Genomic DNA, 11,407 nt, shown 5'->3' on the forward strand with positions numbered 1-11,407 from the left:
TAGACCAATGCGCAAAGTAGGCTTAGATTTTATTTGAATTTTATTTATTTTATTTTTATTTATCTTCAACACAGTAATGTTTTGTTTTTACCAATAATATATAAAACTAAAAGATCAAAATCATTTATTACAAACCATTGTGTTTTCATGAACTTTATTTACCTTGCTAACCTCTATGTATAACTTTTGAGTGCAATGTTTTTTATAAGCGATGTTTTTATGTTCAACTTCTATTTATTTATAGTAATAATGAATTGCTATATAAAGATAAGTTCAAGTTCAAGTAAGTCTATACTCTAAGTCTACAAACTTTACATATAGGGCCTATATTATTTAATAGAGAATTAAAAGCCTATGTTAAGATTAACAAATCACTTAATTGCACATAATTTATCGTTTGTATATAACATTCATTTGCAAATGGGCTAGTTTGTATTGGTGTCAATCTAACCCACTTTTGTTTTATATCGAAAGATTAAAAAACTATTATTTTTTGTACTGTGGATCTTGACATTTGTATTACTTTCCGCAAACTTACCTGGCGTAAGTCCAAGTAAACGTCAGTCACTAATGACGTACATAAATATTCACAAACTTTCCGTGGAGACATTTAATGTATACGTGTTGGTGAGCATGCATTTGTAAATAGTTCTAGTGAAACTGCCAACGTTTTATGTCATAAGCTATAATCATATTGCAAAGATAATTGACTTTATATAGCACTATGGCATATACAAGTACATTGCTATTTTTTGCTGTTGTTGGATATGCTATTGCAAATGTTGTAAATCAAGATAAACCAACCGCTGCAGAATGTGCTACTGTTGACGGGTCTTGTGACGCAATGCTAAAAGAATTAGAATCTGTACGTACGTTGCTAACAGCATCAGAAAAAGCCTGCGATTGTGGCATACTTAGCGATGCGCAAAAAATCGTCACACATGACAGCTTGCAAAGTGTTAGCGGTAAGTAGGCCCACATTATCTTATTTTACCGTGATTTCAGAAACAATAAGCTAAGTGGATATAGGTTTTGATGTAGTTTTAAGTTCTAGACTTAATAATAGTTAAATTTAAATATGTTGACACATATGGCGTTTTATACGTATAATACTTAAGCTCGAATCTCGAATATTTTAAAAACAAAAATTGAAACGCCGACTGGCGGACTAACATAAGAAGAAAAATTAAATTCAGACTTCTAGGGAAAGTCTAGATTTGGTATGGTCATTTGGGAATGAAGTGTGAACTGGATGCCAAAAATGTTCACCTTTTCCCATAATTTTATAACATATCGTCCACAGTTATCATGTAAAAGGTGATGCAAAGTTTATTATTATTTATTATACTAAGAAACCAGATACAAGTTATTTATATTTTCACTTTTGGAAAAACAAAAATGTAAAATTAATCAATCAATCAGCAACATTTATTTAGAAACAGTTCATGAAATAAAAACTGTAAATAAGAACTGTTTCAGGAACAGAAAAAGAAGTAAAAACACTTGTCAAATACCAACCCCTAAACAAAAAAAAAGCAAAAAAAAAAAGCAACTGCATGACAAATCATTAGCTAAATAATAGTAGATCTATAAATTATAATCCTAAAATAATTCTGATAATAAACTGTTTTACATATTTCATTTAACAAATAAAAAATATAATTACGGCACATTATTTGTTTTTGGAAACAAATGTTTTTTTAATAGACAGTTCATTCCATAACTTAGGACCATATACTGTAACAAAAAAATGAGTCTTTTTTAGCCTCGTTAATGGTACTTCCAATCTTTTGGTATTTCTAAGATGATAAATGTTACGTACTTTATGTTAATATATCTACTCTTTCCTTTTCCTTTGTCGTCCTATTTTCGTGACGAATGTCTGTTTTTAGCTTATTTCAGCACAATGGATTGAACAAAAAAAAGTAAATTACTTTTTCAGAAATAAACAAATGAAAGCTAAATTGTACCTGATCATTGTTTTATCATTTTTATTGCGATCTGTTTTCCTGCTTAAACATGTTAATCACTTGTTATTTCCCTTTTAAGACATATCAATTGCACCGTTTGAGGATAAAGTTCGTGACCGAATTCGTGCTTATTGTGTAGCTATTAACCTTTCTTCTACAATAGAGAAAACATCATAGTAAAAACGTCTTTATCATCAATTAAACTAGAAACCCATTAGAAGTCCCCATATTATTACAGCTAGGTTATTTCCTGGAAAAAAAACAACACTGTGCTTGACCGAAACTGTCTTATTTAATTATTTGTGGTTAATTTAACGATTATTTCGTTAAGTACATGACGTTTACATTTTCAGGAAATGCCATTAGCATCTTTTTATTTTATAATGTATTTTAAAATAGCGCCCTCTTAATATTTATATAAGTAGTTTATACTCCACTCTCTTGTTTGACAGAACAAAATAAATTCTTCTTATATTTCGTTTTTCCAAGTTGTAAACTCTGTATCAAGCAATTAGCATACTTTGTTTGTGTACGAAGAATAACAACACAATATAATTATAACATTAAAATGATTTCAGTACTTCAGCACACCGTCATGCTAACGGTAACCTATGTTAAAATAATAGGCCAACAAACAAGTTGCATAAAAGAAAATAGAAATGATATAGCCTATAATTTATCCTAAAACCTAAATTTTTATTGCCTATCATAGAGTGCTCCGAATCAATCCCGGTCGACTGTGCTGATGTCAAACGACGTGATTCTAAAGCAACAAGCGGACCCTACAAGATCCAACCTAGAGGTTACCACAGTCAGTTCCGAGTTTACTGCGATATGTTTTCTGATGGTGGTGGTTGGACCGTATTTCAACGTCGCATGGATGGTACCGTTGGCTTCAATCGAACTTGGCAAAACTACAAAGAAGGCTTTGGACCCACGACGGGAGAACATTGGCTTGGAAACGACTACATGCATTACTTGACAAGACAGGGTCTTTACACACTACGCATCGATATGGAGGACTGGCATGACTCGAAAAGCTTTGCCAAGTACTCAAACTTCAATGTCCATAGTGAAGATGATTTTTATAGGTTAAACTATGACCTATATCTTAGTGGGACTGCACCCGATAGATTATCATACCATAAAAACCAGAAATTTACAACCTACGACAGGGACAACGACATAAGTTCATCAGCAAATTGTGCTGTTTTACATAGCGGTGGTTGGTGGTTTAGGGCTTGTGATGAATGTAATCTTAACGGAAAATATTATCAAACGGATAGATACACTTCCCTTAGAGATGATGGCATTGAATGGAAGGGTGGAAGCAGTGCCTCTTCTAGTGGTCGAATTTTTTATTCGTTGAAAGCCACTGAAATGAAGGTACGGCCTATTGCCTATTAAGTAGATTTATTGAATAGGATGAAGTATTTACCATTGAATTATTGAATGAAGTCAGTCGTGACGGATAAATTCAACTTAAACTTCATTAAGTATTTTGTGGATAAATATAATCCATATTAGGCTAGAAATAAAACAATTTCAATTAGTCAATTAATAACAGACGCTGACCCAGAAAGCTGTGGAGGAAAAGTGAGTGTTTTGCCGACCTGTCTGGATTACTTTTATAACTAGGACACTGCAATCGAATTTTTACATTACACGCAATTTATTCAATTTAAATGTAAGTTCTCAATTATTATTTGTGTTGGTATTAAGATTATTTGTACAGTATAGGCCTACATTTCTTCCAAAAAACGTATTCCCTTGAAACGAACGAAGGCCACACTCTGTTGGTTCTGATGGTGTCTCCTTTGTAAATTATGTTTTGCATATATTTCTTTTCCTTCATTTATGTATAGAACCGATGCATGATTAATTAGCTGCGTAATAATAGCATGAGTAAAATAATATGTAATAAAGTCCATTATAAATTACGTACTTTATACAGCGAGGGTGTATCAATACATTTCTTACCAAAAGCCAACCAAAATATTATATTTATGGATGGTAATGGGCCGTAATAACCGCAATAACATGCGTAACGAGACCAATACGTTTTACAAATTAAAATAAACAATATACTACACCATGTTTGTAACACACTGTAATGCGTCTAAAGTTATTATTTATTATACTGAAAGCTCTTCCTTAAACAAAGGTATTTTAGTCTTGTGGGTTTGTTTTCGTTTTCACAACATTATCAAACCTTATATTTTGAATGCATATACAAAATCAGCTTCTATTCTATATAACAAAATCTTATTTGCGGTTGTAGTTTTCCAATATCTTGATTTTCATGGAGGCTTTGTTGAGGGCCATGTGGCTATATGTCCATGAATACCAATGGATTGAATTGTGTGGTGGATTTAAATACTCGTCATCAAAATCATAATAGACACCATTTAAGTTTGATGAACCACATTCTACATTGAACCACCATCCACTGTGACGAGACTCGACACAATTTTCACTTTGACTACTATCCGGGTTTTTACGATCCTAAATTAAAAGGAACAAGAAGACCAATGCAAATATTAAACGATGAACATCACGAGGAGGTTAAAGGAGAATGACCGATGCATCACCTCGTGTTCCAATTTGTGAGAGTACAGACAACTTGTATGCTCAATTATCGTTAATTATCATCTTACGGCATGTACGACTAAATACAAATTGAACTTTGATTGGGTGTCTAATGCTAGCAAATTAACAAAGGATACTTACGTAGGTACTAAATGGCATTCTATTGTTTTCACCACCTGATGTTGTGAATGGCGATGATCCTACCATCGAATCCTTAGCATCTCCATCTAAGAAGTTGCCAAGCAATATCTGGTAATCTTGGTTCTCATCCAGAACAACAATGCTTTCATAGAGTGCGTATGCACTGTTGCCTACAAAGTCTTCAAGATCAATTCTAAGAGCATAATGCCCCTGATTGGTTAATCGATGAATCACTTCATTACCGAGCCAAAATTCGTCGTTAATGTCACCAAATCCAGTCTAAACAAAGAAATATTATTTGATTTCGTTGTTTAAATAAAAAAAAAAAACACGGAAAAGTAACAATTTTACATTAACGTATGTAAAGTAATGATCAGTGCCAGTTTATGAGTGTTTCCCTCCACGCAAGTGGCATGTGTACCTTAGACAACAATATATGCCGCACTTCGGTGCAATTTTTTGATTGGCTATTGAGTTTATGATTAAAAATGTTGATATCCCATTGTCAAAACCCCCAAAATAATAACCTTGTAATCGTTCCAGTTTCGGTAAAAGTCCACTATACCATCATCTCGCTTCTGAATTACCGTCCATCCCCCACCATCTGTGTCCATATCACAGTAGACATCAATTGTAAATTGTAAGCTATCTGGTTTGATTGTGTAAACACCACTTGTTGTCTGAAGCGACCTTAGAATATCACCACAGTCGCGTGCAACACCGCTTGTTCCTGCGTCTGTATCTCCTATAAAACCAGTAAAAAATGAAAAAAGACACTCTAAAGATTTGTAGTGCAACTGTTAAAATTGTTAAAAAGTGTGGATGCACAATATTTAACGCAATTGAATAGTGTACGCCTACGCCTGCTTAATCATATTTTACAGTATCTCAATAGTATGATAATGATGTACGATGACATGTGTATGTTAGAAAGTTTAGTTTAAACAAGGAACACAAGGACTTGAATCAGTCTGAGATCAATGTTCCATGTCTCTTGCGGACAGCGCGCGGATGTTACAAAATAAACAAGGAGTAGCCGAACTGACCATTCTTTTCTTCACATTTGACACCGGCGTCCTCTGATGATGAACAATCATTATCGCCCCAACCTGGGAAAATACATTCATCAACACGACTTTCACTGCCACTACAGTCCAAATTATCCATAAAAATTCTACCAGATCCTGGTCCAAAGTATGCTCTAAAATACAGGAAAATACATAATAAAAGTTTTAGAAACAATGCTTAGGATTTGAAAGCATGCCCACGAAATGGCGAAATTGCCGCTGCCCAATTAAAAGTGGGAGGGTGAGGCGTATGTCCGGGCCGTAAACCATCACACTATGCCCTGTCTCCCCGGCCCCGCCTGCAAGTCGATAGTTACTGCATCCTGTTTAAATATAATGTCTTTATTTAATGAGAAAACTAAGAAAAAACCTTGAATAGACTCGTTCTACTGATGGGTAGCCAAGTTGTTGGCAAATAACGATACCATCTTTAATATCAAACTTGTCATCACAGATTGTACCCCAAAGATTGTCATGATAGACTTCAACACGACCCTCATTCTCAGTTCGCCCATCAACCAAACGAATTTGATCTAAAAAACAAAAATTACTCAGCCAATTGGTTGGCGATGTAGAAACTTCAGTATATTTCATTTTGGTACTGTAAACAAATCTAGGGCTACTAAACATACAATTAATTATAAGAAATTGAATCCGGGGTTGGTTCAGTACATTATTCTGTATTAGACTATAGCACCATTTATGAAGGCAAGCTTGTCTAAATAACGACGAAAAATAAGCTTCCAAACAAAACCTCGAACATGTTGCCTATAAGTTAATATGGTAATATTAGTGTAATATTAAAGATAAAGATACAATGAGGAGTGCATCATCAACATCTGAATGATTTGAGAGATCATAAACGTTTATTAGCATTTAAGACATGTTTTTGTTGGCAGATATGCAAGTTAAAAATCAGTGCACGAATAATCTTGACTTTCGAGGATTTTGACAAATAAAAGATCTGAAACTCGATACAATGAATGTGCTCTTACTCTCAGGTAGAGGGCCAACAACCTGTGTACATTTGACACCAGCCTCTTCAAAGGGGTAGCAGTCATGCTCACCCCATGACCTATGTGCACAGTCGTCAATATTCTTTTCTGTACCCGAACAGTCGACGTCATCTAACCAAAATTGACCAGGAGACTGACCATAATACGCCCTGTTGGGGAAGCAAATACATTTCGTCAAAGGGAAACAAAACTGTTCTTAGATAAGTTTGTTATATTAATTCGGCCTCAATTGATACGTATTATATTATTAGCCACACGAAATCCAATAAAATAGAGTGCTTATAATATACTATAGATATGATGAAACTCATGACGTCATATGGATGAAATGTAGGCCTAATATGCCCTTTTCAAGGTAATCAGGTTGGTAATCTTCAAATTGAAAAAAATATGTTTCCGATTTTATTATTTTTAAGTAAACGTATTTTTATTTCACTTCCTCTTCAAATACGATGTGGAGTTTTTGAATAAAACATTTTAGGCCATTAAGTAACATAACAATGTACTCACTGTGAAAAAGCCACGTCTGCTCCGGGAAATCCTAATTGATGACAAACAACTTGCGCATCTAGTAAATCCCATTCATCGTCACAGATAACTCCCCAAACACCACTGTGATATATTTCAACAGTACCTTCAGATGTTGAGTTAGCACCAACAAGTCGAATTGAAGCTATAGGCAATTAAAACGAATTGGTTATAGGCAACTTATATGTATATAGGCCTATTATGCATAGTTTTCAATATGTATAGAAAGTAAAATTATATTAGCAATTCACTTAGTTAATAATGATTGATAAAAAATGACATTTTATACTACAGTCTTACTATTTGTAGGTTGGTCTGTTGGTCCTATCTGTCCAGTTATACCAGGTCTAAATCCACTATCTGGACCTGCACCAGGCGCAGCACATATGAAACCAGAATGCATGCCTTCTGGGTAACATGTTGACTGCACAACGGTGTGAGATTCCAGATCATCGAAACGAAACATCGGAGGTTGTAATTTCCATGGCTGGCTCACATCTATTGGTTTACTAAATGTTTGACCTAACTGGTGTTGAAAGTGCATAGCATTGTTTTAATAAGGACAAATACGATGTAGTATACAATAATTTGTGTAAGACGGCAGGGAGACGGGAAGATGATACCCCGCCTGCTTTCACACAGCGCATACCCCAAGCCTTTCTCAAACGATGCATATTTACAGTCGAGACAATGTCAAGATGACTCCGAAAATAATGTATTCTTAATGCTCTGTTCACACTTTGGATGCAACACAACGAAGTAGGCGCAACGCAAGCAATTTGACCGATCATGAACGGTCACTTGTCATTGGTCAACTTGTTTGCGTTCCTAGAATGGGAATCAAGCCTAATTCAAATCGATCAAATTTAAATTATAATTTCGTAACATTATTGCCATATAAAAATGAACATTTATCAACAATAATAAAAAAAAACTCATACAATTATTTTTTTTTGTGGGAGTAATAAAACGTATTTGGAAGTTAGGCATGGGAGAGTAACATGCGTACATTTGTCACTGATAGAAGTAAAATGAAAACGAAATTACCCTTGATGCACTTTTTAGGCAGCTGTAAATTACTGTGGGAGCGTCATTATTACGACATTCACAATCAGTTTGCACATTCCATGCTATCCAGGTTTTCCAGCAGCTTTCAACATCCTCATCAAAAGTAAGATATCTAAGAAAAACAAACATGTTTTGCTTGAAAAGAGCAATTATAAATATTCTATTGTTAAGGTATTCAACCTATGAAATCCTTAGATTTTTTCAACTTTCTATTTTAGTGATACTAAAATTGTTGTTATATACACATACAATGTTCGGAAAATACTAACAGAAAACTAAAACTTACCTACAGTCCTGTATTACGCTATTTATAAGATAAGCCATCATGGCTGGACCCGAATTGACGTCACAACAACAGCAAAGTTTGCCACACTCGAATGCAGCGTTCAGACAATCAAATGTACAAGACTGTATTGAATGACAGTCAGCAATTGATGATGTGTTTGCTACCTCGTCAACACCGATAATATCAGACGTACATATACGGGGTCGTCTCTCAATTAAACTTGTGTCCTCATGTACGTCCTCTGGTTTAACAACAACTATATCCTCCTCTGGCGATTCAACTCCGAACTCACCAGTAATATCATCATCCCCTCCCGCTGCTTGTGGTGCGTCGCCTCCACCTGGAGCTACTGTAGCAAGCGCCTTTCCATCTTGATCATCTGCTTCATTTGGTTCTTCACCATCTTGTGCGTCAGCCTGGTCTGGAACTTCTTCATTACCAGGAGCGTCCTCATGTTTGTCAACAGGTGCAACATATTCTTGCCATTTATGTGGGGGTAAACTATCAACAGAAACATTCAATGCCTTTATACCTTTCACTTTAAATACGGCATCATCACTGGCTGGGTTGATAAAAAGCCCACTGCCAATAGTTGAATAACCTAGATAGGCACTACCATCACCCTTTGCTGCTGATAAACAATTTGCCACCGAGTTAACAATAAACGTATTTGGGTAAACATAGGTGTACAACACTATATCGGGAGATGGTGCATCTTTGCCATAACGTTCCTCGTATTTTTCAAGCAATAGTTTCAACGTTTGTGAGGTACCAGCACCCGACGCAGACACGTCCAATATTTTAAACACTGCAGCATTTGTTCCTGTACCAGAATCTAAACCTCTGGCAGCAAAGTAATTAAATGCGTCTGCAAAGTGTGGTTTAATAATGTCGTTACTGATATATCCTGGAACCTTTGGTTGTCTATGATCATCTAAAGGTTTTAGATAATACTCTGCAAACAAATCTTCATCCAAATACGGTCTAGTAGCTGGATGCAGGACCATTACTACTGCAAAATCATGATACGGGTCACTGGGATTGGCAGTTGCGTAGAATTTCGGAAAAGCCGTGTATTTGAATAAATTGAAGAAAAGTACCTCTTCGCGTGTATAACGAATACGCAAACGTTCAATTGGAGCTAATCGTTTCTTATTCTCGTTAATAAACCCTTGTTCACTTCTAAATGAGTTAACGTTAGCAATATTATAGCCCCAATCTGTGAAACCAATAGTAAATGGAATTGATGAATAGCGACTTGTGTGTCCAAATACGTTTATAACATGAGCCGTACAAGAAACACACAGGTAAGTCCACGTGTACATAAAGATTTCTGGACTAGCTCCACCACCATCTGCAATGTAGCTGTCCCACATCTTGTCAAATATGCCATTTTTGTGTATTAAACTTTCTGTTGACGTACCCGGATCAGGAGGTACAGCAACTAAGTAATTACCAATACCTTCAGTTTCTGTTGGTGAGTAACTTATGGAATCTGGCAGATATACGCCTCCTCCTAGTTTCTGAGGTTGGAGATAGTTGTAGAGGTAGTCATCACGTGTCCATATTGATTTGTCATACGGGCTCATCAGAATAAAAACCGTAAATCCCGTTTCCATTTGTTCAATATTAGAAGCATGTTTAAATATATCTATCACGTTTGCAAAGACTTGGCGATACGCATCATTTCCATTTGTTGAAGAAATAAAAGAAGACAAAATAACTAATATTAAACATATCAGCTCCTTAAACGTCATTTTCAGTCCCTTTTTTCAGTTTTCACACCGTTCATTACACAACTATCCGACGAAATCCTGAGAGTTGTCTTCTGTGAAAACAATAAATCGGATGGCTCAAACAGTATTTCCGTACTAAACCTATATTAGCTCAAAGGCTTAACATTGTGCTCCCAGGTTAGCAGCCCTGAAGTCGGTGTTTCCTTTATAGGGTTCCATGCTTATCCTATTGCCCTTGGAACAACTGTGATTGAAATATAGAAACACCTCACTATAACAATTTCTAATAAGCACTTTTACACGACCTGTTAAAATAAAGCTACCTCTGTGATAAAAACATTCGGAAATGCACTGAAATACTGATATCGACACTTGAAATATATCATTTTTCTAATTTATGTTTCATATTTTATTCTACTTAATTCAAATAATTGAAATACAGATATTATTACATGTCAATAAATAGTGAGGTGAGAATTTTCATACATCCTTATAAGTCCACAAGTAAGTAAACAAAATTATTGTATGTTATCTTATTACTATCCCAGTCAAAGCTCTCATCATCCATTGTATTTCATATTCTTTGCAAAGACATTCAGAATAAGTTAACAATTGTATTGGCTATATACTTAAAATTTTTATTTATTTTATTTTATTTTATGTCTTTAGGCAATGTGGCCGAAATAAACCAACCAACACAACATAATAATGTTTATGTTGTAATTAATTTCTGGCGTATTTATAACTTTAAACGCAAGTTAAATTTTGTTAAATATATCTAAATAGTTCTCTTTAAATTTCTTTGTTTGGCGATTAATGTTCTTTTAAATGATATACATAGGCCTATATATCGTTTTTAATTCTTGTATTATAATTATGCTTTGAGATTTTAATATTGAAGAATGTATCAAAAGTATTACGCAACGGATAGTTTTGGAATTGGTACATTAGAATAGCAACATTCTTTTTGTAGAGATCTTAAATCTGCAAAGTTTTGGTGTAAGCA

At 34.7% G+C, this 11,407-nt stretch overlaps 2 protein-coding genes across 2 annotated transcripts; one reads left to right on the forward strand and one right to left on the reverse strand.

Moving 5' to 3' along the window:
* The first annotated feature begins 626 nt into the window (after positions 1-626).
* Positions 627-4,142, forward strand: LOC144836917 (microfibril-associated glycoprotein 4-like). The gene is made up of 2 exons (XM_078691853.1): positions 627-965; positions 2,683-4,142. Exons 1-2 carry the CDS (start codon positions 725-727, stop codon positions 3,375-3,377), a joined length of 936 nt encoding a protein of 311 aa, XP_078547979.1. The 5' UTR covers positions 627-724; the 3' UTR covers positions 3,378-4,142.
* A 93-nt stretch (positions 4,143-4,235) lies between these two features.
* Positions 4,236-10,449, reverse strand: LOC144836860 (uncharacterized). Its single transcript, XM_078691752.1, has 10 exons — positions 8,666-10,449; positions 8,359-8,491; positions 7,612-7,837; positions 7,294-7,456; positions 6,763-6,932; positions 6,138-6,300; positions 5,747-5,901; positions 5,228-5,445; positions 4,701-4,979; positions 4,236-4,475 (listed from the first exon to the last, which is right to left on the reverse strand). The coding sequence occupies exons 1-10, from the start codon at positions 10,420-10,422 to the stop codon at positions 4,236-4,238; spliced, it is 3,504 nt and encodes a 1,167-aa protein (XP_078547878.1). The 5' UTR covers positions 10,423-10,449.
* Between the last annotated feature and the right edge of the window lie 958 nt (positions 10,450-11,407).

Source organism: Antedon bifida, chromosome 3 (assembly GCF_963402885.1).
Source record: "Antedon bifida chromosome 3, ecAntBifi1.1, whole genome shotgun sequence".
Lineage (NCBI taxonomy): Eukaryota > Metazoa > Echinodermata > Crinoidea > Comatulida > Antedonidae > Antedon > Antedon bifida.

Excerpts from the sequence above, each read along its gene's own strand:
- LOC144836917 (XM_078691853.1), top strand. The coding sequence starts at position 725 with ATGGCATATACAAGTACATTGCTATTTTTTGCTGTTGTTGGATATGCT. Across the intron at positions 966-2,682 it reads CAGCTTGCAAAGTGTTAGCG|AGTGCTCCGAATCAATCCCG; the intron begins GTAAGTAGGCCC and ends TGCCTATCATAG.
- LOC144836860 (XM_078691752.1), bottom strand. The coding sequence starts at position 10,422 with ATGACGTTTAAGGAGCTGATATGTTTAATATTAGTTATTTTGTCTTCT. Across the intron at positions 8,492-8,665 it reads AGCGTAATACAGGACTGTAG|ATATCTTACTTTTGATGAGG; the intron begins GTAAGTTTTAGT and ends TGTTTTTCTTAG. Across the intron at positions 4,476-4,700 it reads GAATGCCATTTAGTACCTAC|GATCGTAAAAACCCGGATAG; the intron begins GTAAGTATCCTT and ends CTTTTAATTTAG.